General features: G+C 43.7%; 1 protein-coding gene across 8 annotated transcripts in view; it reads right to left on the bottom strand.

Moving 5' to 3' along the window:
• Window positions 1–27,764, bottom strand: part of DENND1A (DENN domain containing 1A) — a 486,566-nt gene that overhangs the window by 159,572 nt on the left and 299,230 nt on the right. For all 8 annotated transcript variants that reach the window (XM_066367202.1, XM_066367200.1, XM_066367201.1 and 5 more), the window contains one exon: window positions 25,269–25,370. In XM_066367202.1, the coding sequence (XP_066223299.1) occupies window positions 25,269–25,370 (102 nt within the window). The remainder of the gene's footprint in view (window positions 1–25,268; window positions 25,371–27,764) is intronic.

The raw sequence follows: 27,764 nt of genomic DNA, 5'->3' as shown, positions 1-27,764 counted from the left end.
AAGATGTATGTAATCATTTGTGACTGGCTTCTTTCACTAAGGATAATGCTCATTGTGAGCCAGGTTTCTCCACGTTACAGCATTTACTGTACTTCCCCGTGTATAAGACACTCCCATGTATAAGACACACCTTAATTTTGGGGCCCAAAATATGGAAAAAAATGTATTACATAAAGTTATTGAACTCAAGTTTTATTCATCATAAAATTCATATAACTCCTCATCACTGTCAAAACTCCCATCCATTAGCTTGTCCTCATGTGTCTGATGATGAATTACTGTCTTCAATAATGAGTGCAAAAACAAGTGCAAAAAAATGGGAAATGCAATTTAAAAACTACAACCACTGTATAAGATGTGCCCAGTGTTTAGATCCCAGATTTTTCAGGGAACGATATGTCTTATACATGGGGAAATACCGCACCAATACGTCATTCTTTTTCACAGCTGAATAATATTCCATGGCATGGATATACCACATTTTATTTATTTAATCATCAGTTGATGGGCATCTGGGTTGTTTCTACTTCTTGGCTATTATAAGTAATGCTGCTATAAATATACAGGTGTGGCCAAAAGGACACAAGGGACACAGTGCTTATCACAGAGCAGGCCGTCTGTAAGCGTTCACTGAGTACCGAGGGAAAAATCCTGTGCTGTGGCTGAGGGGTATGCTCCATGTTTGGACAGTCGCCTGAATGTGGGAAGGACTGGCAACCTCCTCTGATAAGTCAGAAGGGCCAGAAATGTGCGGTGAGAGGGTGGCCACCCCATCTCTTTCGGGAGGCAGGCCAAGGAGAGCACTTTTCTTCTGGAAGCAGTTTGGACTTTGTCTCAATATCTGGATGTAAACACCCGGTTTATTGTGACCTCCCCTATTCTGGGTCATACGAGCCCTGACTGCACAGTGGTGGGCAGCCATGAGGAGCAACACAGGCCACCTGACACCAGGCAGATTCTGCCATGGACTTCCAACTTGCAACAGTAATGCTAAAAAGACACATGCTCTGTCAAGACATTAAAAATATTGCCCACTCCCCACCCTCCCAGGTAATAAAAATACTCCCCCTCCTAGGGACCAGGGTGACATTCCCATCCTTTGAAATGGCACAAGCCACTGTCTCTTCTTCTGGCTTCTCAAAGGCCTCAGGCCACCTGTGCTGCAGATTATTCCTCACTTAACCTTCCCGGCCTTTCCCGTTCATTCGGGAGGTGTTTAATTACCTTGGATTCACAGGCTGCACTTCAGGTGAGCCTCTCCTAATGGCCTCATTACCATTTTACACAAAGAGGTGGTCGCAGATGGTAACTGAACAAATGGGAGTGAGTGCCTTCCTGCCCGCCCAGCTGGTCTGAAGCTGGCCAAGTAGTCCTGGGCTCCTAGCGCCCCTGTGACCACTTAGGCCAAGACTTCTGAAGACCTCCCCTCACCCTGCGACAAGGAGAAGCTTCTGTCAGCACTTCAAACTTGGAAACTTCAAGTATATGCGCATCTGATAACTGGAGGTAGCGTTTTGTCCTTGGAAATCTAAGGCTAAAATAACCCACAGTCAGACATCTAAAGCTGGACATGCTGAGTCCTCCTGGAGGTCCTGATCCAATCACTAGCATCGGGGTTCATCAGGCTTAAGTTGGGGTGATGGAAATGCCAAGGATGGATTACAGGAGGCAGACAGCAAACAAAGGGGAGACAGCGGGGTTGCTTCATCAGCTTCTCCATTGTGGTTGCTGCAGCAACACCCACCCAGTCTTCCTGCCCGGTTCAGATCCTGGATTCCCTACTTCTCTTTCCTCTTCCATCACCATTCTCACATATCATCAACACCACCCTAAACATGTCCTGAACCTGCGTCTCCTTTCAGAGCCCGTGGCCCTGGCCCTGTGCCACTCAGCTCCCCACCCTCTCTGGCCCAGACTGGTGTAGCAGTTTCATAGGTGGGCTCTCTGTCTCCAGCTTCCCCTCACTGCCACCCACCGGAGATGTCTAGTCATCTCAGGAGAACATGAATTTGATCACTTCAGAACCTCCCCCCCCCCCGAGTCCTTCAGTGCCCCCTCACCCGGCCACCAGCACCTTCAGGAACCATCCCAGCTCCTCTGCGTGGCCTGTGAGGCTCTCCCCGCTCAGCCTTGCTTCCTGCAGCCCCAGCTAAGGTCTTACTTGACTGATTCTGAATTTCTGTCTAGAACACCCACAGCTTTTCAGCCCATACACATGCTAACAATGCAGATGGAGCTGTCCCTTGTCCCTTCCGGTCCTGCTTGTGAACATCTCTTCACCCTCTGAAAGGCTAAGCATCAATCGGTGGGGCCGATTAAGTACATTACACCACATCCTCTCAATGAACTACCGCGCAGCTAAAAAGAATGTGGACGCACTCTGTAAACTGACATGAAAAGATGTCCACAAAATATTGCCAAATGGGACAACACACGCAAACTGCGAATACATACAGCATGAAGCATTTACGAATTATATATGTACATGTAGGGAGTATATATCTAACATGCAATGTATCAAGCGTTAACCAGGCAGAGATACTTCCTATTTTATGAACTTTTGCTTGTTTTAATTATCCTTTATAAAAAAAAAAAGCACATTACTTTTATAATAAAGAATTTAAATGAGATAGTTTTCTTTATTAGTCAAACATTGCCTTGGGTTAAGGGACAGACGGAAGTCAGATGTCCCCTCATCTGTGTTAGCCCTGTCTAAGGACACCGTGCTGGGCCCCTGGGATGGCAGTGGTGATTCCTTGGTGACCGGCAGTGTCCGCCGCCCTTCCTGCCAGACCCTGAGTCCCCAGAAGGTCCAATGCAGCCATCCAGCAGTTTCTGCTGCATGAAAGAATAGATGAGCGCGTGTTTTGACATCTTGCAAAGCACTTACTCTCTGCCGGGAGGCAACTCTAGGATCACATTCGATCATTAGAAAAAAGTGGTCTCATTTGGGAAGGGTTGGGGGAGAAACGGAGAAACTGACATTCATTCTTTCCCCCTTCTGCAGAAGTCCGTCAACATGCAACCGAAATTGCAAGGAAAACAAATGTGTGGGCGCTGAACAAGTTAAAGGGGACAATTAGACAAGTCTTATACAACACTGCACATGCAACATGTCCAATAACAAATGCAGTATTCCCCATCCCCGCCCCCCCTGCACCCGGCTCCAGTTTTACCTGGTCACTGTAGGCTCCTACCTCTCAGGGTCTCGGCTCACCTGCTCTTCTACCCCCTGCATTCCACTGGCAGGAAAATGTAGAGCTCAAATCACATAAGCTAAAGTCTAAGATCAGAAACCTGGCTTCTCAACCTCTTAGCCTTTCTGAGCTACAATTTCACTGTAAAATGAGGTATGTGCAACAAACATGGACTGTGAGGACTGAAATATAATGGACGTAAAAGGGATAAGGGATGTGGCGAATTGCCTAGCTTTTGTCATTAGTTCAGGTTTCATCTTTTACCTGGACCACTGCAACAGTCTTTCAACTGGTGGCCCTTCCTCCATTTTCTTCTGGTCTAATCCATCCTTTGCATTGAACTATCTTCCTAAAACAACAGGTTGAAACTTATCACTCCCTTCCTCTAACAGTCAGTGGTTCCATAATGGTAACTAATATAAGGCCACAATCATTCATTCCAGGCCTTCCATGGGCTTGGCTCAAGCTCCGTTTCCAATGTTGTCTTCTCTTCCATTTCAGAGGCATCCCTAAGCCTGCGATAGTCTTTATCCCACTCTCTAACAAAACCCCTCTAATAAAAAAAAAGCCTCTGATTTTCTGTGACATCCTGTCACCAGAGCTTTCTCAGGGCCCATTAGTCTGTGCCTCTGGTGAACGCCCATCTTTGCAGGCCCCGTGCTGAGGGTGAGCTGGGGACAGAGCTGTGCAGCACCGGGGCCCGGCTCCTGCTGCAGTCAAGCTCCCCCAGACCAGCCCCGAGTTAGCTTACTTAGCCTTCTATACAACCAGAAGTTTACATCTCTTCCTCCCCACAAGAATGAAAATAACCCTTGCAATTCACACTGTCACTCAACAAATACAGAATTACTTATCACTTGGTTGCAATCTGCAGGGGAGGGCGGGGAGAATAAGGACAGCATTCTGTCCACCTATCCACTGCTCAGACCCCCACTCATCTCTCCGTCAGTGCTGCCACCCTAAGGTCATTCGGCAGCTTCCCTACTGCTCGAAGATGAAGTCTTTAAGTCTCAGCCTGGCCCGCCTCCAGTGATTTGGCCACAGCCTCTTTCAGATGCCAGGTTCCTGCATCCCCACCACGGCTTAGCCACGCCCTCGGGGCTCCAGCCACACTGGCTCCTGCACACCCCAGGCCTTTGAATTGGCTGCACTTCTGTTTGGTGAGCTCTTGCCACCATCACCCCCTAGATTTCAGCACTGTCCCACAGGACTTGCAAATAATCTGTCATATGTGTTGTTCACTGAGGCAGCTGCAACCGAGCACTTGAAATGTGGTGAGTGTGACTGAGAAATTGAATTTTTAAATTTTATTTAATTTAAATCAATTTAAAGAGTCACACAGGGATAGTGGCTACTGTATTGGACAGCACCAGGCCCAAGATCAGGTACTATACCTCCTTCAGATCTCGGCTCAAATATTGCTTCCTCAGTTCGACCCCCTCAGAATAGACCGAGTGCCCCATTTTACACTCTCGCTGTACCTTTCCGTCAGGGACACACAGTGATGAGTAACAATGCATTTTCTAACAAGCCAATATATGTCTGTCTCTTCTACGATGCTGTGTGTTTTAGCAAGGCAAGGACCGTCAACATCCTCAGTGCGGTGTACTTCAAGTAGAGAGACAGTTCTTCTAAACGTCTGACTTGAGTCAGCCTGGGCAGGGGCCCCACTTCTCTGCCCTGGAGGTGCATTAATTGCTCAGTGTCAGAATTGGAGTTTAAAGGGTTTTTTTTTTTGTGTGTGTGTGGGGGGGACAATTCAAATACACAGCAGCAGCTGGGAGGGGGCAATAGAATCACAGTTTCTTTCCCCCTTTAAAAAATGGCCCTGAAGGACTACAGCAAATTGCGTCTTCCTTTCCTGAACAAAGCAGGCACCGAGGCTTTGTTCTATGCTCTCCAGAGAATGTCCGGGTTGGCAGAGTGGAGAAGGGGCTACTCATGGCCTGTTTTCCTGTCCTCAGGGGCACGTTTACAACAGCTCCCTCTGCTACCTTCACACGAGCATAGTGTTACCCACCTGTGCTTGAGTTCGTTCTCGCCTCAAATTTAAAGTGAAAATTCTTGGTCTATAAAGACAACCCCACCTGCTCTCTTTCTCAGCATCGGTTTCTGGGAAAACCAGAAACTTACCAGGAGAAAGACACAGGAACGAGCATTTATGGAGCATCCCACAAGGTACCAAATGCCACAGCAGGTGTTTTGACACCCAGCATTGTATAGAAACCTTCAGAACCACCGGAATAGGCAGGTACAGTTCCCCACAGCACAACCGGAATAGGCAGGCACAGTTCCCCACAGCACAACCGGAATAGGCAGGTACAGTTCCCCACAGCACAACCGGAATAGGCAGGTACAGTTCCCCACAGCACAGGTAAGGAATAGGCAGGTACAGCTCCCCACAGCACAGGTAAGGAATAGGCAGGTACAGCTCCCCACAGAACCACCGGGATAGGCAGGTACAGCTCCCCACAGAACCACCGGGATAGGCAGGTACAGCTCCCCACAGCACAGGTAAGGAATAGGCAGGTACAGCTCCCCACAGAACCACCGGGATAGGCAGGTACAGTTCCCCACAGCACAGGTAAGGAATAGGCAGGTACAGCTCCCCACAGAACCACCGGGATAGGCAGGTACAGTTCCCCACAGCACAGGTAAGGAATAGGCAGGCACAGTTCCCCACAGCACAGGTAAGGAATAGGCAGGTACAGCTCCCCACAGCACAGGTAAGGAATAGGCAGGTACAGCTCCCCACAGAACCACCGGAATAGGCAGGTACAGCTCCCCACAGAACCACCGGGATAGGCAGGTACAGCTCCCCACAGCACAGGTAAGGAATAGGCAGGTACAGTTCCCCACAGAACCACCGGGATAGGCAGGTACAGCTCCCCACAGCACCACCGGAATAGGCAGGTACAGTCCCCACAGAACCACCGAGATAGGCAGGTACAGTTCCCCATAGAACCACCGGAATAGGCAGGTACAGCTCCCCACAGAACCACCGGAATAGGCAGGTACAGCTCCCCACAGAACCACCGGAATAGGCAGGTACAGCTCCCCACAGCACAGATAAGGAACAGTGAGCCTCAGCCCTGTCATACAGCTAGTGCAGCAAGCGGAAGAGGCCCAAGTCAAGCCCAAGTCTGTCTGCTCCAAAGTGTGTGCTGTTCTATTATTTCTAACTGCTGCCAGAATTTCTTAGACTGGCAAATTAGGATTGTCCATGATACTGGTTTATTTTTTTCCAACTTAACATCTCTCCCATTATTGCTTCCCTCATTCCTTACTTTTCTGTTTCTTGAGAACACAGTTGTACCTTGACCCCGGTTGGCTTTAATTGCTTCTCCTGCATCCCATTTTCCCTCAAAGACACTGGTTCTCCACGGGGGGACAGGGGACTGGGCTAGTCACGCGGCTCTCCGAGCTGGAGCTGGCTGTGACCCTAGGGGCCCAGGTCCTTGCTCCCACTCTCTCTCCCGACATCTTGTGGGCTGAGTATTAAGTCAGAAAGTCAGAGGCAAGCGTTAAAATTCTAAGCAGCTTTTTTGTCAGACAAAAGGATTAATTTTCATTGTGTGAGGGCTACTTTACTATATGCTATAATGGCTTTGTCGGGCAGCCTATGAACAAACTATCAAGTCCTTAGGATGGTATTCTTGGAGGAAAAAAAATACAATTTTAAAATGGAAACAAAAGGGCCCACTCCCACTATCTGCCAAACAAAGATCAGGAGGAGACTCCCCAAAACTCGTACACGCCACCCCACCCCATGTGTGTGAGCCACACCTCTGTACCTCAGGCTGAAACTCACATGGCAAAGACTTTTCCGTGTTTTATTTGTAAAATTCACCTTCCTCCAAATACTTTTTCCCCCAGAGGAAGTGAGATTGTCTTTGTTTTCCCTATAAAACAATTTAGCTTCAAGACACACACACACACACACACACACACACACACACACACACACACACACACACTCTTTCCTAATGCGGCTGAAAATCTGCCCAAGCTAAATGAAACTATAAGATCTGAGCTCAAAGTAAATGTGTATTTAAATTATTAGGTGGTCATTCAATAAAAAGATTATTTCTAACCAAATATGTGCGTGCACGGATGCCTATATATGTATGATCTTGGGCGTATTTTCAAAGAAGGGTTTTCTCGCCCATAGTTCTGGCAGTTTAAGTGTAAAGGTCAGATTTAAACTATCACCATGTCTCACAACGCAATCTGTGCAGAGCCGCGTAATGAAATGGTTCAGTAAAGGTGCTCGAGGAAATTCTTTTAATTAGGTCTAAGGCTTTTCAGTTGTCAACATGAATAAACCGAGAACCATTCTCTTGCAAACACACAATGCACAAAATAAAAATGTAAGTTACCTTTGAAAAAACAGATATGCACTTGCAAAAGGAAAGTTATACGTGTTTTTTTAACAACATATTCTCTACCAATTTAAAAAAAACCACCCAAATCTTTCAACAACAAAATGTATAGAAAATCAAAACTAAAGGGGTAGCTCTATTTCTAATGAACCGGGATACCATGCTTGGTTCTAATGAAAAGTATATGGAAGGAGACTCAACTTAATCATAACTAAAGTTTATCAAGAGAGACTAATGACATTCTTTGAGAGCAAAAGCCACCTTTCCATTGAACTATAATTAATTCTATAGATAAGTGGTATTTCAGTCAGACATGTGAATGTCTCATAACGACTCCTGCAAATTGAATGTTATCTATTAAAAATGCACCAAAATGCATTTCTCCCTCAGCACTACTATCTGAGGCCCAGAAGCTGAACGTATCACAGCAGGAACATCAAGACTTGCTTTTCAAAGCTATGTTGACAAAGGGAACTACTTGGATTTGGATTTTTTAGCTGTCGGTTCAAAGCCGAATCTAGGGATTGAAATATATGCAAAACGAAAACTGCAAGAAAATGGTAGGTTTGGGGCAGCTGGATTGTATTTGCATTGAGTTCTGATAGAAAAAGCAAAACTAAATGAAGGACTTCAAATCACCACCGGTTCAGATTTACACGGATACAAACTGTTCAAAGCCAGCTGACCTGAGACTTGCCATGGAATGGGAGAACTCAAATGGAGCAATGGCAGCCTGTAATAAACACATGTAATAAAGCAATGCATTGACTGATTAGCCAATGAATGAATGTGTCGCAACCCCTGAGTATGAGGGTACAATACCCAACAAACAGTATGTTGATTTACTCTGGGTTCTGACAGAACTGAGTTCAAATCCTGACTCAGCTGCTTTTAGCTGGATGCCTTTAGGCAAGTTATTCAAGTTATTTAACCTCTTCATCTCTCTATAAAAAAAGGGGTGGTAAAGTAAACCTCCCCTCCCTTTTTGCAGGTTTGTCATGTAGATTAATGTCAAGATTTTCGATGCATTAATTGAAGTGGCTGCACACAGTAGGAGCCTAATGGATGGTGACTATTCTTCCATGCTAGCTCAACCCCAAAGCCAAACTACCCATGCCATTATTTTAGCATAAAAGAGAATAATAGGCTCACAATTAACATTTTCTAGAGCATCAATTACAGAAATGTCACTCATTATGCTAAGCCTAGTGGGTTTATTTAGTGACCCAAACTTGGGAGCTAATGAAGTGCCTGGTGTTTACACAGATAAAAGCAGGATTTGTCTCGGCAACAATCTTGGCTGAAAGGCTGTGGGTTTCCATGCTTAGGGACGCGGCCCGGCCGGATCCATGCCGGATCACATGGACACGTCCACAGAGTGAGATATCTCCCAAGGGGATCTGAGCATCTCCACCTCCTCTGTAGAGAAAAAAAAAATACAGGAAGGGGGGTGGGAATTGTGTATAATAGATGTGTTTCACAGTGTCCCTGCTGTGATGAACAACTTGATCCACTTACAGTTCCAAACACATGATGCATAAGAGAGCTGACAGATATTCAATTCTTCAAAGAAAAGCATCTGCTCTCTAGTGGGAACGGCCAAATATTAAGCAGTTTTAAGGCAGGGCAAAGACCTAGAGGAGCACACTTCATTATCTAGATAGCCAGTATAAAGAAATGCAGAGGATTACAAACCAACGAAAAAGTAGCCGATATTCCAAGCATTAATTACCGGAGTAAAATGATTCAAGTTAAATCTTTGTTACGACAAATATTAAACCCAGCTGTGTTTATGTAGCAGTTGCGAAAAAGAAGAAAAAAAGAAACCCGTGTACAATATCTGCGAGCTCTGCCAGTTAATTGAATTTGCTGGCAGCACTTCCTCCACCACGAGCCAAACATCCTCAAAGATAAAATGTAGCTTTTAAACAGACCTGGGGAAAACGGAATCAAGAAATTTCAACCATTAAAACACAACTCTTTACTGGTATAAAAGTAAAAAGTAAAATTCAGTAATGAAAGGAAGGAAGTCTCTTAAACATTTACTGCATTCCAAAGCTTGGAGCTGCGGTTTATTGCTGAGGTCTCTTCTGATGTCCCACAGTGCTCCTGCTCCGGCGTCTTTAATGAAGTCCCATAAACTCCCATAAAGTGCTCGATTGTTGACAAATCATACACACACACTCAGGGCAAGGCCCACTGGGCCATGATGCTCCTTTCCTTCCTGCCTGAAAGGAGTAAGTCATGGAGTGAACACCGTCATGGAGAGTGGTCCAGCACAGAACGGAGACCCGCAGCCAATCCTTTAAAAGGATGAGGGAGGAAAGATTGGACACTGGTGATAGGTGATACTGGTGAGAATTCTCTGTACAAACTGTCCCCTGACCCCAAGTCCAGTATCAGTAGTTTGCGGTGCGGGGAAGCTATGGCCAGATTCTCGAAACAACAGAAGCAACAAGAGGCTGGATCCAGCACTCAACACCCAGTCTGGGACTCAGTGTAATGCAGATCTTATCACATCATTCCCTGGCTTAATTATCTCAGTGGATTCCCCACTGCCCAAATGATGAAGTCCAAACTTGTTTTCATGACGGAAGGCCATTCCCAGTCTGGTCCCTCTTGTTTACTTCTTTGGTCTCATGCTTTGTCCCTCCCACTACCCACCCTGTGTTCCAGCTGGACTGAACAACAAATCCCTGCCCAAACACATCCACTGCGTTCACACCTCCAGCCTCCATTCATTCCATTCCCGCCTCCCAGGATGCTCACATTCCCTTTTCCAGGAACACTGACTGTTTTCTATACATTCTCCCTGTTCCTGAGGCCCAACACATTGAGCCCATAGCCAAAAAATCATTGCCTGGAAAGGTAATCTCCGTTCCTGAACTGGCTATCAATTTGCCACTTGGGATACTGAACCAAGAGTGCCGGGGGAGGGGACGGGAGCAGAGTGCGGTGTAAAGTTAGTGGTGGGAAGGCAGCCAGGGAAGGGTCTGGAGAGGGAGGCAGAGACTGGGTCAGAAAGGGCCACATTCTGGAGCTGAAATTTCAGCCACAAGAAAATGAGGAACCATTCATTCAAGGGGTTTAAGTGGGGAAGTGACATTCATGTTCCAGAATGTGCCTTCCTTTGCAGCAGAGAATGGTCTGGGATTGAGAAGTGGGCAAGCTTGGTGAGCAAGAGTCATTAGCTTGGTGATGAGAGTAAGGTCCACGTCTTACTCATCTCTACATGCACTAACCCCAACATAAAGCACAGTGCATAGTAGGTGCTCAGGAAATGCCCGAGGTATTTTTTCAAGCTTTACTGCAATAAAACTGTACATATTTAAAGTATACAATGTGATGATTTGATATAGATGTCATGAAATAATCACCACAATTAACCTAATTAACATGTCCATCACTTCAGTTATCTTTATTATTGTTATTATATTATTATTATTGACTGTAGTCACTATGCGATATATTAGATGCTCAGAACATATTACTGAAAGCTTATCCCCTTTAACCAGCATCTCCCCATAGGAAACCTCTGTTGAACAAATAAACATTCTGTCAGTGAATACTAACAATGTATGCTTTCATGTGGCAGAAGGAGTACTAAGACTACAAGGCATGTCCACACAAAGACTCATATAAGATACTCAGTATAATCAGAGCTTGCCCATCTCCCTAGTCAGCATTTTCAACTTCTTCCAATTGGCATTTCTAGAATGCTTTTGTTTTTTTCTCCTTGCAAAGTTTACTATTAGACACTTTGCAGAAGGGCAGGTTGCTCAAGCCAGACAGCTTCTAAGACCCAGCCTTCTGCTTCTGGGATCAAATGCACTGTTGACTCACAGGACAGCACCCTGGAGCCCGGGGTACTCCAGAGGACGGGCAGCACATTGTGGAATTATTTGCATCTGGGCCCTTTGCAACCAGTTTTGCCTTCAGACTCCCAAAGATAGTCAGCTACAGGGGATAGTCCAGTTTTAATGTAATTTGAACTGGTCCTTGGGTCACAATTAAACATGACTCTGTCATTCACTCAGTACACATCTGTTGAATACATGCTACACACTGAACTCGGGGCAGACACAAGTATGAAGAAGAAACAGTTTTCAGTGCCTGCCTTAGAGGGGTCTGAAGAGAGGACACAAGTGGACAGTAATGCCACTATAACATGACTAGAGCTGTAACAGAAGGATGTGCTGCCTGCTTTGAGAATACAAAGGACAGAGCCATTAACTACTGAAGGAGGGTCAAGGAAGACTTGATTTTATGAAGACTAGCAAACTGATTGGAGTTAGATGAGACTGAAGACACGGCCTGCAATTAGGGGGCCATGGCTAACTCTCCAGTTTCCCAGTACAGGAGGGAAGGTCAGGGTCTAAACGACTTACTCTTAACACAGGAGATCAGGATATCTACACATGGATTTCAATGAAGAAACTAATATATTATATAATTAACTCCCCCCCCCCCCCAAAGTAGGTGCTAATTTACATCTTACTGATAAAAGTAAAAACCAGTCTGATCTTTGGGGAGGTAGTGGTATTTAAAACTATGTATTAAAAGCCTTAAATGTTTATATACCCATAATTCTGAAATTCTACTTGTAGGAATTCATGGAATTCAATTAAATGCTGTAGAGATTTAGCTACAGATATGTCCATCACACTGCTGTGTAAAATAATGTGAAACTTGAAATTATTATGAGAGGATTGATCAAATATACTATGATATGTACTCATACACTGAAATGGGAGCTCATACATTAAGAGGCATAAACTTCAATGATTGAAATGGTCCCAATATATCAGTGGTTTTCCATTTTTTTTACTGTAATACAGAGTGAGGAATGTATTATACTTTGTAAACCAGTGTATGCAAATTATGCAGTTAACTGAAAGCTACTCAGTATTGAAACCTCCTTTTAAAATTCATTTCTAAGGCTTCTTCTTTTTTAAACTTAACTTTATTCAGTCATAACTTACATACAATAGAATGCATACATTTGAAAAGTGCAGTCCGGTGAGTTTTGATGAGTGTCTACTTTTGTGTAACCACCACCACGATCAAGAAGCAGAACATTCCCTCCACCCATAATGTGCCATGTTGCCCTTTAGTTAGTTCCTGCCTTCTCCATCCCAACCCAAGGCAACCACTGATCTGCTTTCACCCACTCTTAGACTAGCTTTCTCCCTTCCAGAATTTTATGTCAATAAAATCAAATAGCATATTCTCATGTGTCCGGCTTCTTCTGCTCAGTGTAATATACTAAGCTGCCATAAACTCATGTCCAAACCTGTTTGGATATATTTTTTCATTTCTCTTGGATAAATATCTAGGAGTGGGATTGTTGGATTGTATGGTGGGTGTAGGTTTAACTTCATAGAAACCTGCCAAACTGTTTTTCAAAGTGATTTTAACATTTTGTGCTCCCATAATCAGTGATGAGATTTTCAGGTCAGTTGTGCCACATCTTCCAATTTGGTACTGTCAGTCTTTCAAAAATGTTTTATGTTGGGTTTACTGAGGTATGATTTACATATAGTAAGATTTACCACTTTTTGTGGCAAGTTCTATGAATTTAGGAACGTGTACAGAGCCATGTAACCATCACCGCAACTCCTGACAACCACGCATCTGATTTCTTTCCCTATAGTTTTCTCTACTCCAGAATGTCCTACAATGGATTTTTCCACTTAGCATGTGACATTCATCCATTTTGTGGAATAGATCAATAGTTTCTTTCTATTGACAAGGAGTAGTCCATTTTATGAGCATACCACTGTTTGCTCATACATTCAGCAGCTGGAAGGACATCTGGATTGTTCCTAGTGTTTGGTGATAAGGCGCAAAGCTGCTAAAAAACGTTCCCATACATGTGTCTATGTTTCATTTTCTTGAGTGAATACCTACAGGTGAGATTGCTTGGTCTTACAGTAAACATATCTTTAATATATACATTCAGAAGAATGCATGGTCCTTTTATTTTAGCCGTGCTGTGGCACAACACGGCTATGTTTAGGTCTGTAATTCATTTTGAACCAATATATCCACGAGGTAAAAAATTCATTTTTTACCATATGATATTCAATTGTTCCAGTAGCATTTCTGAACAGCCTATTTTGTTCTATTGAACTGTATGTCTATCTATACTGTCCATTGACATTTACTATATTTTTATAGTAACTCTTGAAAATAGGTACTATAAGCCCTGCAACTTCGTTCTGTTTTTAACATTGTTTTGGCTCTTTCTTTTTTTCTTTAATATTTTATTTCTTGATTTTATGGGGGATAGGGCCGAGAAGTAGTTGCTTCAATCTAGCTGTCATTGGTTGCTGGTAGTATGTCATATGTGCCTTGACGGGCAAGCCTGGGTTTTCGAACCAGGGACCTCAGCGTTCCAAGTCGGCGCTTTCTCCACTGCGCCACCACAGGCCAGGCTTGGCTAATTTAGATCTTTTGCATATTCATAGATATTTTCAAGTTGGCTCATCAATTTTATTTTTACCCCCTTCTAAAGCCATCTGGAATTTGGGTTGGGATTATAGTAAATTTATAGATTAATTTAGAAAAAATTAACATCTTAAAAATATTGAGTTTTCTAATCCAAAACATGGAATATCTCTCCATTTGTTTAGGTCTTTTAAATTTTTTCTCAGACATGTTGTATAGTTTTCAGTATACAAATACTGCACATATTTTGGTACACTCATTCCTAATTATTTTGTGTTCTGTTTGCTATTTTAAATGGTACTTTAAATTTCATTTTTAATTGCTCACTATAAGTATATAAAAATGCATTTGGTTTCGTATACTGACTTCATCCTGCACACTTGCTAAATTCATTTATGAGGCTCCTTAGGATTTTGTATATACCTGATCATGTGTCTGATAAAAGACATTTTTTTCCTTCTTTCTAATCTTTAGGGCTCTTATTTATTTTTCTTGTCTTAGTAAACTGGTTAGAACCTCCATTAAATGCTGAATAGAAATGGGAAGAGCACATCCTCTTTTGTTCTCTCACGTGGCGAAAGCATTCGGTCTTTCTTCATTAAGTGTGATGTTAGCTGTGGGCTCTTCCCAGGTGTTCTTTATCACACCGAGGAAACCTGGTTTGCTAAGAGCTTTTATTATGAACAGGTATTGAATTCTTCCTAAAATACTTTTGGCGTAGGTTTTGATATAATTTATCTTCCTTACTCTCTTGATATGGTAAAACACATTGATGTATTTAAAATATTAAGTCAATCTGTACTCACTTGATCATGATGTATTATCCTTTTTATATACTGCTAGATTCGATTTGCTAATATTCTGTTAAAGATTTGTACATCTGTATTTATAAAGTATACTGGTCAATAGTTTCCTTTTAAATTCTTTATTTGGTCTTTCATGTCAGGGTGATGCTGTCCTCATAAAACAAGGTGGACAGAGTTCCTTTCCCTGCTAACTTTTGAAAAGTTAGTATAAGATTGCATTAGTGCTTCCACAAATGTGTAGTTGAATTAACTGGTGATGTTATCTGTGCCGGCATTTTCTTTGTGAGAAAGTTTTAATTACGAATTCAAATTTCTTTAATAGAAACAGTGTTATTTTTATACAGTGGTCCCTCATCTATCATAGAAGTTAGGTTTCAGAACCTCCTCCCCCCCAATAGGTGAAAATACATGAAGTAATGACCTTATATTTATTATTTATATATTTATATTTTAAGGCTTTATTTTGATCTAATATTCTTTTATTTGTTTTAATTAATAGTTTTTATATTTTTATATTGTTTTCAATTTTTTAGGCTAGAAAATGCTTATTTTACTGCAAAAATAATAAACAGAAAAATATCTATATACAATAAAATCCTGTGATATAGCAAAAAATCTGTGATACAAAATTAGATATATACAATTTAAAAATCCACCATATAGTGAGACTGTGAAAAGTGAACCATGATATGGCAAGAGACGACTGTATTTTCATTTCTTCTTGAGTCACTTTTTGTAGTTTGTATATTTTAAGAAATTTGTTCATCTAATTTATAAAAGTTATAGATGGCCCTGGTCAGTTGGCTCAGTGGGAGAGTGTCAACCTGGTGTATAGAAGTCCTGGATTTGATTCCCAGTCAAGGCACACAGGAGAAGTGACCATCTGTTTCTCCACCCCTTCCGCACTCTTGCTCTTCTCCTCCCATAGCCATAGCTCAAATAGTTCAAGCAAAGTTGGCCCCAGGTGCTGAGGATGGCTCCATGGCCTCAGCCTCAGGTGCTAAAAATAGCTTGGTTGCTGAAAAATGGAACTGTCACCCAGCCAGGCAGAGCATCACTGGGTAGGGCAGAGGTTCGCAAACTCATTAGTCAACAAAGCCAAATATCAACAGTACAACAATTGAAATTTCTTTTGAGAGCCACATTTTTAAAACTTAAACTATATAGGTAGGTATATTCCTCATCGAGGTAGCGCCTGCACATGATATTTTGTGGAAGAGCCACACTCAAGGGGCCAAAGAGCCGCATATGGCTTGCAAGCCACAGTTTGCCAACCAGGGGGGTAGGGAATTGCTAGGGGGATCCTGGTCAGGGTGCATGTGGGAGTCTGTCTCTGCCTCCCTGCCTCTCACTTAAAAAAAAATTTATAGCCATAAATTTTTCTCTGTATTTCCTTTTCTCTTTCCTTTCTAAAAACATCCTATAATGCTTATTTTTTGCCTGACTGGTGGTGGTGCAGTGGATAAAGTGTAGACCTAGGATACTGAGATTCGAGGTTTGAAACCCCAAGGTCTCCAGCTTGAGTCTGGGGTTGAAGGCTTGAGTGTGGGATCATTGACATAATCCCATGGTCGCTGGCTTGAGCCCAAAGGTCACTGGCTTGAAACCCAAGGTTGCTGACTTGATCAATGGGTCACTGGTGTGGCTTGAGCCTCCTGTTTAAGGCATGTGTGAGAAGCAATCAATGAACAACTAAAGTGACACAACTATGAGCTGATGCTTCTCATCTCTCTCCCTTCCTGTCTCTATCTTTCCTCCCCCCAAATTTTTATTTTTCAATTACAGTTTACATTCAAGGCCTTACCTATGGTGGCACAGTGAATAAAGCATCAACCTAGAATGCTGAGGTTGCCAGTTCGAAACCCTGAGCTTGATTGGTCAAGGCACATACGATAAGCAACCAATGAACAAATAAAGTGAAGCAACTATGAGTTGCTACTTCTCACTTCCCATCCCTCTCTCTCCTCTCTCTCTAAAATCAATAAATAAAATCTTTTAAAAGGCTATTTAATATTAGTTTTAGGTGTATACTATAAACTTTTTTTTCTTCTTAGAATTTTACTGAGTATATTGGGGTGACATTAGTCAATAAAATTATATAGGTTTCAAGTGTACAATTCTATACTATATCATCTGTATATTGTACTGTACTAGTCAGGTATTTTATAGAATGCTCCTAAATTTGGGCTCATCTGAAGTTTCTGCCATGATTTGATTGGGATTTTGGTAAAAACACTAGAGATGACAGATCCTTCTCATTACATCGTATCAGGGTTACATGATATTCACATGACATCACTCTGATGTTAAACCTGATCACTTGATTAAGGTAGTTTCTGCCATTTGTCCACTAAAGTTACTCTTTTTTCCCTTTACATACACTATTTTTTTGGAACTGAGCACTAAGTCTAGCCCACAATGAAGATGGCGTATGTTGGGGGTGGGGATACTAAGATCCTTCTCCTAGAGAGGAGAATATCTACAGATATTATTTGGAATTTTTCCATAAGGAAGATTTTCCTCTTATTATCTATCTACTATCTTTTGATTTGTGTTTGCATGGTATCTTTTTCATGCTTTCACTTTTCATTTATCTGACTTTTTGTATTTAAGGTAGAATTCATGTAGAGAGCAAATAATTGGGTCTTATTTTTAAATATAATTTATTAATCTCCTTTAACTGGAGTGTTTAGATGATGCATGTTTAATGTAATAATCAATATAGTTGGGTAAATCTATCATCCCGTTAATTTTTCTATTTGTGTTTGCTTCCTTTATCCTTTTTCCCCCAAAATTTAATATTAGCTTATTAACTAGATAGCTCTACCTTATTTTCTTTTCCCTTAGTGGCTCCTCTAAAGTTTACAATACACATCCTTAACTTAATAGTCTGCTTTCAAATAATATTACACCAGCTTACATATAATGTAAGAACCCTAAAACAGCATACCCCCCATTTTCCACCCTGCCCTGCCCCCTGTGTTACTGTAGTCATGTACTTTACCTCTAGCTATGTTATTACACACAGTACATCGGTAATTTCTACTTTAGATACTCAAGTCCTTTTGTAGAAAAGAAAGGAAAAGAAGTTTTACATTCACCCTCATATTTACTATTTCTGGTACTCTTTAAGTTTTTCTATGGCATCATTTTTCTACCACCTGAAGTACTTCCTTTAGCATTTCCTGCAGTGCAAGTCTGCTGACAATGATTTTTCTCATTTTGTTTTTCTGAAAAAGTTTAATTGTGTCTTCATTTGTGAAAAGTATTTTCCCTGGATATACAATTCAAGTTTGACAAAATTTCCCATATTGCTCTAAAATCTCAATTCATTACCTTCTGGCTATGTAGTTTTTTTTTTGTTTTGTTTTTTTGTTTTTTGTTTTGGTGCCAGAGACAGAGAGAGTCAGAGAGAGGGACAGATAGGAACAGACAAATAGGAAGGGAAAGAGATGAAAAACATCAATTCTTCATTGTGGCCCCTTAGTTGTTCACTGATTGATTTCTCATATGTGCCTTGACTGGGGGGCTACAGCAGACCGAGTGACCCCTTGCTCAAACCAGCGACCTTGGGCTCAAGCTGGTGAGCCTGGCTGTGTAGTTTCTTGCAAGAAGTCTTCTGCCATTACTGCTTTCATTTATATGAGTCTTTTTTTTTTCTCTAGTTAATTTTAAGTTTTTGTTTTTATCGCTGGTATTGAGTAATTATATAATCTACCCTTTGTGTGGTTTTGTTTGGGTCTATAGTGCGGGTTGGAACTCTATGTTGTTTTCATCACAATTGAAAAAAGATTGGCTACAATCTCTTTAAATATATTGTTCTGCCTTTCCCCACCTTCCTTTATTTCTAGGACTCAAATTACATGTATATTAGTCCTCCTGATGTTATGCTATGAGACCTGAAGAATCTGTTAACCTTTATTTTTATTTTTATAGGATTTTTTGGAGAGAGGCAGGGAGAGAAAAAGAGAGAGAGGCAGGAACATTGAGCTGCTCCTGTATGTGCCCTGACTAGGGAATAGAACCAGCAAGCTCTGTGCTCCAGGACGATGCTCCAACCGAGCTATTTGGCTAGGGCTTAATTTTTATTGACCTTTAAAAAGACAGAGAGAAGGGAGAGAAAGGGGAGGGGGAAAGGAAGCATTTGATGTTCTACTCAGTCATGCATTTTTTGGTTGCTTCTCGTGTGTGCCCTGACCAGGGATGGAACCTGTAACCTTGTTGTCTTGGGACAACGCTTTTAACCAACTGAGCTACCTGGCCAGGGCCAGTCAGTTAACCTTTACCAGTCTCTTTCCTTTCTCTCCTTCATACTGGATAGTTTTTACTGGTATGTCTTCAAGTTCATTCACCTTCTAAGATGGGCTGTCTGATATCCTTTGAATCCTATAAGTGAAACTTTCAATCCAGGTATTACATTTTTTAGCTCTATATGATCCCTCTCATTCTTTTTATATCTCTGTTTCTCTCCTCATTAAATTCAGGTCTTCATTTAAATTCATGAGTATATTTATAGTCTTTATAATATCTGTCTTAAGGTTTATCTGCAAATTCCATCATGTCTGTCATTTCTGAGTTTGTTTCTATTAACTAATTTTCCTCTTGGTTATGGGTTACATGTTCCTGATTCTCAACATCTACTTTTTTGACAGGATGCTAGTTACTGTGAATGTTATGCTGTTGACTGTTAGATTTTGTTGTCCTCTTTTACAGAGGGTTGAAGTTTATTTTGACAGGAGGTTGAATTTCTTGTATATTAGGTTGATTCTTTTAAGGCTTTTCTTTTTATAGAAAATAGTTCTGTTTAAAACTTTTTATTTAAGTTTAACATACATACATGAAAGTACAAATATCATTGGTGTTCAGCTTGAGGAATTCTTGCCCACTTAACTGGCATTAAGATAAAATTATCAGCACAATCCCAGCATCATGAAAGCCCTCTCTTATGCTCAAGGTTTGAGTGTAAGCTTTGTTAGGGCAGGGCTCAAGTAATCTTTACTCATGGCCAATTTAAACTACCACCAAGGCCTGGTCTCCTGGGGTCTCTGACGATTGTCCTGAGTGATCAAGATCTTCTATTCTGGCTGATCAGAGCTTCAGTGACTCCCAGTCTGTGTGGTGAGCGGGTCAGTTTTTAGCAGATTAGTCAAGAGGAGGACCCCATTCAGATTTCTGGAGTTCTCTGGCTGAGTAGCTCCTTTCTGTCTGATAATCTGACCTACAAATTGAAACCACCTCTTCCTCAAACTCAGATCTCTGACCCCTCAACTCAGCAAGACTGCTGTGCTTGGCTGGGGATCCCGCTCCAAGCCCAGGGTCCAGAAACCACCTCAAGGCAGAAACCCAGGGAATCATAGGCCTCACCTTACTTGCTCCCTTTCTCTCAGGGATCATACTCCCATACCGCTTGCTGTCCAGTATGTGAAAATAGTTGTTTTCATATTTGTCCTGAGTTTTAGTTGTTAATGACAGGGGCAGAAATCTAGTTCCAATTATTCCATCATGGCTAGAAGCAGAACAAAGGCCTCTTTTAATAAAACTTTCAGCATGAATGCCATGTTTTGCAAGATTTCATCTACCAAAATAACCCAATCCATATGTCCCCTCCATCCTTCCATCTATCTATTCAGTGGCTGCTAGATCCCTGGGAAACAGGAATGAATAAAACTTGATTCCTGCCCTTGAAGAACTCACAATTAAAAGGGAAAGCCAGAAATGTATAATAAATTATCCTGCGGGATGATAAGTATAATTATACAAGCGGTATAAGGAGCTGTGGGGACACAGAGAAAGATGTGGTCAGATCTACTTGGAGAGGTCAGGGAAGGTTTTTTATAGCCTAACGTTTAGCGTTAAGTCTTGAAGAATGTGTAAGAGATTGACAGATGGGGGTGGGACATTTGGAACAAAAAGAACTCTGTATGCAAAGTATTAAGTTATGAAACAACATGTAAGCTTGAGAGAAATACTAACAGTTCCAAACACCTATAATGCAGGGTTTGAAGCAGTGAGGAGAGAGAGCTAAAGCTATGGAAAAAAGACAGGTGGATTGTATCATGAAGGAGGACCTCGAGGCCACCCTGGTCATCATTTACATCCATAATTCATTAATATTAACTATAATATATAAAACTCATTGAACATGTTTTGCATCTATACTTTACATTTAAATCTCACAACAACCTTATAAAAAAATGAAGCTCAGAAGGCTGAAGCAATTTTGCTCAAGATCACATGGCTACTAAGTAAAGAACCCAGGGTCTAAATACAGGTCTCTCTGAACCCAAAGCCAACAAAAGGATCTTGCCTTTAATCTAAGAGTACTGGGAAGTTATGAAAGAATTTTTTGTCTTTAGAAATTAGAAAAAAAAATTATATTCATTGATGAAATGGTTTTAAGTATAGTTATATTTGTTTAACTATAACTAAATATAAATATAAAAATAAAAAAACTAAATACAAATAAATGTAACTAAGGTAAGGAAATATACTCAAATTTACATGTTGTTTTTTACAGAGACAGAAAAGAGGGACAGAGACAGACAGGAAGGGAGAGAGATGAGAAGCATCAAGTCTTCGTTGTGGCACCTTAGTTGTTCATTGATTGCTTTCTCATATGTGCCTTAACCAGGGGGTTCCAGCAGAGTGTGAGTGACCTCTTGCTCAAGCCAGCGACCTTGAACTCAAATCAGCGACCCCACACTCAAGCTGGTGAGCCTGTGCTCAAGCCAGAAGAGCCCATGCTCAAGCTGGCAACCTCAGGAATTCAAACCTGGGTTCTCTGCGTCCCAGTCCGATGCTCTATCCACTGCACCACCACCTGGTCAGGCTAAATTTATGTTTCAAAAAGGTAACTGGTACACGAGGGACGAGGGCTGGAGAACCAGTTTGGAGGCTGCTGGTAATAGAGCAGGAGAGACATAAGAGCTTGGGTCAGGTGGCGTTCGGGAGGGATGGAGGAGAAGCTCTGAGAAATGTCTAAGCAGCAGAATCTGTCAGATGCAGTCAGTAAGTAGCTTTGCAGAAAGAGACGACTGTAAGGTCAGCTGTGGACATGCTGATATCCTAAAAATACCTGGTCCTGCACGAGATGCAGGGGACACAAAGATGGCAGAATATGATCACTTGTCTCAAGGGTTTGATAGCTCACATAGCCTTAGAGAACGAATGTGAATTGTACTGAAAAAGAATAAACACCCGATGGGCCGTATTCCCTCCCCAGTACTGCGTCTGGCGTATCTAATGAGTCTGGAGCCCCACGCTGGAAACCTCTGCTGTCCCCAGCCTCACCACAAACCAGCTTGAAAACGAGGAGGTCCTCGATGCTCAGGCTGAGGACTGTTAGGGAACTAATTGTCCTCTAACCCTGGCTGTAATTATCAGCAACAATCTTATTAAAAACAAATGCAGGTAGTATTTACTGAACACAGACAATGTGTGAGTACTGTGTCAAGCATTTGATGAACACTGCTGTCCATTTAGTTGCCTTAGCAATCCTACTAATAGGCCTGGGACTCCTTTCAAGATGGGAAACTGAGGTTCAGACAGGGAAAATACACGCTCAAGTTACTTTGGTTCTTTGAGACCACTTCCCTGGTGATTTAAAAGGCATCTTGGAGGCCCTGGCCGGTTGGCTCAGTGGTAGAGCGTTGGCCTGGCATGCAGGAGTCCAGGGTTCGATTCCCAGCCAGCCAACGCTCCATTGGAGCAAAGTTGACCCAGGCGCTGAGGATGGCTCTATGGCCTCTGCCTCAGGCACTGGAATGGCTCTGGTTGCAACAGAACAGCACCCCAGATGGGCAGAGCATCACCCCTGGTGGACGTGCCGGGTGGATCCTGGTCGGGCGCATGCGGGAGTCTGTCTGACTGCCTCCTCGTTTCCAACTTCAGAAAAATACAAAAAAAAAAAAGGCATCTTGGGGCCCTGCAGGTTCGATCCCCAATCAGGGTACATATAGGAGTCAACCAATAAATGCATAAATAAATGGAACAACAAATCGATGTCTGTCTCTCTCCCTCTCCCTTCTTCTCTTAAAATCAATTAAAACAATTTTAAAGACATCTCAGAATAAACCATCTTTGGGAAGCCTCCATTATGCTCACTCAAATTTTACTCAAATTTTGTCACCCCTGGGCTCTTCTGTACCTGATTCCTACTTCCTTCAGAGCCCCTACTTTGGTATACTATGATTTATATGTATGTTACATGTCTGTTTCCTCTACTGGAATATGCTCCTTGAAGGGGAGGATCAGGTCTGCTTCACTCTTTTTTTTTTTTTGTATTTTTCTGAAGCTGGAAATGGGGAGAGACAGTCAGACTCCCGCATGTGCCCGACCGGGATCCACCCGGCACGCCCACCAGGGGCGACGCTCTGCCCACCAGGGGCGATGCTCTGCCCACCAGGGGGCGATGCTCTGCCCCTCCGGGGCGTCGCTCTGCCGCGACCAGAGCCACTCTAGTGCCTGGGGCAGAGGCCAAGGAGCCATCCCCAGCGCCGGGGCCATCTTTGCTCCAATGGAGCCTTGGCTGCGGGAAGGGAAGAGAGAGACAGAGAGGAAGGAGGGGGGGTGGAGAAGCAAATGGGCGCTTCTCCTATGTGCCCTGGCCGGGAATCGAACCCGAGTCCCCCGCACGCCAGGCCGACGCTCTACCGCTGAGCCAACTGGCCAGGGCCATGCTTCACTTTTGGTACTCAATGCCCAGCACAGGGTCAGAGCCCTGCAGAGGGGACCAGTCAATCTACTCTACGGGTTCTGAGCCACCACACTCATCCTGGGCTGATCCCGGCCGGCCATTCCTTGTACCTGATACGCCTCAGGGAGAGGGGGGAGGGGAGGGCACAAAGAAAACTAGATAGAAGGTGATGGAAGACAATTTGACTTTGGGTGATAGGTATTCAACATAATTAAATGTCAAAATAACCTGGACATGTTTTCTCTGGAATATATGTACCCTGATTTATTAATGTCACCCCATTAAAATTAATAATAATAAAAAAGAACTCAAACGATGGCCAGGAGGTCCTAAGATAACAACCATGCACCCTGCTCTGCCTGATGAAAAGTAAACCTCACAGTGTCTGGCACTTTTATTTTTCCTACTTTTGATGGAAAGGCATAGGCTTTGGTGTTGTCCAGACTGGGGTTCGGGGGTTCCCAGCCCAGCTCTGCCCCGGCCAGACGTGTGGCTGTGCCTAGACACATGGCTCTGAGGTCCTCTGCTCCCTGTGAAAGGAGAGAACACCTGCTCCAGGGGGCTATGGTGCTAACTAATGTGGTCCTGAACACAGAAGGTACCTAGAGAGGCAGGAGTGGTGGCTCTGTGGAGTGACTTCCTGGTTCCTCCTCTTTCTAGCTCTGTGAGGAAAGTGGGAGTAAGAGAAAGACCTTCCTTAGAGTGGTGTGAAGAGGAGACATGAGGTCAATGGCAAGCACTTAGTACAACCCGAGGATGTGGGAAGTCAGTGAATAGTAGCCACTGTTTAATTACACTATAATGGGACATCGTGACAGAACACAAGCGACTCTCGCCACATCTCACCGTGAGGTAGAGTAGAAGGGTATGAACCCTCACTGCACGCCCTTCATCGGTGTCTACCGATCTCTCCCGGAGGGTTGAGCCCCGGCGCCCCGGGACGCCGGCAGTAATGGAGCAGCAGTGCCCACGGCCACAACACACCCAGGACGCAGATCCAGCCCCGTCTCCGCACCGCACCCGGCCACTCTGGAAGCCAGAGTGACTCTGCAGATCTTCTTCGGGGGGTCAGTCCAGACACACCAAAACTGTGCCTCCCAGTGAACCCCAATACTCCTCATGGGTTAGGACAATGGGAGACACTGGGTCTACCTCAAACCGCCAGCCACAGGGCAGCTCGAGTAGCAACGTGAGACAACTGTGAGGGCAGGTGTAAGCCTGGCCAATGTGGCAGCCAGTGCTCTTTGCTTCCGAGAGCCCACGTTCTGTCCAGACCCCAGGACAGAGAGGATCTGGGGACAGGGAGCCATGCAGGGAGCACTGCCAGCAGACACCTGCGACGTGGGAAATGGCGTGTTTGATGATGCCCAGGAAGAAAATGGGCTTGAAGTGCCCCGAGCTGCTCGGACTGAAAGCAGCCCCGCCACCTCGAGGGACATGGCAGTGTGCTGGAGAGGGACGGCAAGACCCCGGGCTCCCACAGGAAGGGGGCTGTCCAGGCCCTGCGACCACTGCACGGCCTTTCAGATGAAAGTTATGAGAGCAAAACAGGACTATAAAAGCAAACTGCCTCCCCACTCCCTTTCCTGAGGAAAGGTTCCAGGCGGGACAGAGGAACAAAGTGCAATCCTTAGGCCACACGAAAGCCACAGGTATCCCCTGCGTCCCCTTCCCCATAGGGGTATGTCACATTCACGGCCACCCACAGGAGTCAGAACCCCAAGGGCTCATTACCCACCACGTCATTCGGGAGGCTTTGGAGGTCGTCAAATGGAGTTTCCAGGGTGTTGGTGTCTACGTTAAGGATCACGACATCATCCAGGGCCATGTTTCTGACTTTCTGCAAATAAAAAAAAAATTCAAAACAAAATCATTGAAGCACCACAAGGACTCACATCTTTCCCCCCGCTTTCTCTGTGGAAGGGAAATAAGGAAAAAAAGTGACATCTGACAAAGGCTCAGTCTGAGGCAGGCCCAATGGCTAGGTGGCTCACGTTTGTAAGGATACAACTATCACAACAACTGCGAGCTTCTATGGTCACCGCCAAGCTGCAGGAATGGAAAGGGTTTCACAAAGACTAAGTTAACATGCCCCAGATCACGTACTAGAAAGAGAGATCTTTACACACCAATGTCATTTTTTCCCTATATTTTCTATTTTAAAAAAATATTTTATTGATTTTATAGAGAGAAGAGGGGTTGAAAGAGCGAGAAGCATCAACTCATAGTTGCTTGACTTTACTTATTAATTGCTTGCTTGTTACTTGTCATATGTACCTTGATTGGGCAAGCCCAGGGTTTTGAACTGGTGACCTCAGTATTCCGGCCGACGCTCTATCCACCGCGTCACCAAAGGTCAGGCTACATTTTCCATTTTTTCAAATAGAAGCTGAGATCCAAATCTCTGGTCCAGGTACTCTGCTGTACAGCTAGGTTGCAATGACATCCACAACCAATCTGACCCTTCTCATTTACAGAAGGCTACTTGCCCATTTCTTTTTCAGCTCTCGTTCTTCTTGGGTATGATATATGGTATATGGCCTAGCGTTAACACGTTAACATTTCCCTTAAACATTAGGTAGGAAGGCCACACTTTCAATTCAGTTCCATTTTCCATAGAAATCCAGCTAGTGAATCACAGCTCAGAGGCTGCGGCCATAAACCTGATTCCACAGGTTCAGGGAAAGGGAGACCTGTGTCTACTAGGTGTTCAGTTTGCTGAGGGGGGAAGGGATGCAGGTACGATATGGGGAAAAGAAGAGCCCACCATCTGGGAGCAACTCTCAGCAGCCTGTAGAAAGACAGACTGTGTTGCCCGAGTTCCTGCTTTTAATCTGCTACAGACCGCCCGCTGGAGCCCAGCCCCGTCCTCCTCCTGCCTGCTCCCATGCCCAATCTCAGCCTATCTTCTTGCCCGAGTTTCTGCTTTTAATCCTGCTATAGACCGCCCGCTGGAGCCCAGCCCCGTCCTCCTCCTGCCTGCTCCCCTGCCCAATCTCAGCCTATCCTCTTTCTCCATCACTTATCTAAGATCACTTCTTTATGTCTATAACTTCAAAAGTATTGTCTTTCTTTTTTCCTGGTTAAACAGAAAGACCTTGTAATTTGTTCTCTAAATTAGGACACTTCAGGATGTAAAAGAGGGCATAGTATGCCAGGGTGAAGGCATAAAATGGGACCTATGGTTGCCTTGTATGTAAGGAGTCATACTCATTATTAGCCTGACTCTGAGCTACTACACGTGACTATGTAAGTGTGCATAGCCCAAGGGGGCCTGGCCAGCCAAGCTGAGGTTGACATCTGCCAACCCATCTCCAAGTGACATTAGTCGAAAACGATAGTGATAGGAGGGAGGAGACGCCTTATCCTAATTCACCTGTGAACACTGTGTAGGCTAGTGACAGAGCCAGACATCCTGATGGCTGCTTATACCTAAGTCTGCGAGTGCCCTGGAAATGGAAAGTGAGAACAATGTCCTAGAAGCCTGCTGGTGCTTGTTTTATGCTTTACTTACCTTATCTCATTTATTTCTTAACAAATCCTGCAAAGCGCATGTTATTACCCTCATTTTATGTAACATAAGGATAATAAGGTGCAGAGAGGTGAGGTAAGGGGCAGAGGTAACAGCACCGCTGTCCCCATAGCCCCATCGGCCTCCTCCTCATCAGACATGCGCAGTGAGGCTGAGCTCTGCACAGCCCTTGTCACTGAGCCCTGGAACCCCTCTGCCTGCTGGGGGGTGGGCTCCTCCAGGGGCTCATCTGTTTGGCTCACCACTGCATAATAAGCAGCACCCAACAAAATGATTTACTTGGTAAGTGCTCATTAATATTGGTCTACGTTTGTTGTTTTAAACCCCAGCCTCCAGGACAGAACTTGGTACCTAAGTAAACATTTCCAGATTCCTCCCAGCAGGAGGGTGGAGCCATGCTGGTCAGAAGCTTCCTAGGGTTGAAATAACACCCCCAGAGGGCAGAATCCTGGAACCCTTCTACTTAACAAGACCAGGAGCCTTCAACTTTTGCTATTGAGTTCTCCAGGCTGTGGGGGCCTAGGCCACAAACCTATCAATCAATTCATAAACTTTTACTAAGTGCTTACTATGGCCTGAGACCCACAGAGGGGGAAAAATAATACCTACTTAGAAGTTCATTCTCCCTCCAAACACCAACACTCATGTTAACTGACTGCAACTACTCACAGGGTGAAATGCTATCAGCAAATAACATTGATG

This window comes from Saccopteryx leptura, chromosome 2 (assembly GCF_036850995.1).
Source record: "Saccopteryx leptura isolate mSacLep1 chromosome 2, mSacLep1_pri_phased_curated, whole genome shotgun sequence".
Classification (NCBI taxonomy): domain Eukaryota; kingdom Metazoa; phylum Chordata; class Mammalia; order Chiroptera; family Emballonuridae; genus Saccopteryx; species Saccopteryx leptura.
The sequence above is the reverse complement of the archived record's forward strand: the minus strand, read 5'-3'. Positions and strand labels throughout refer to the sequence as shown.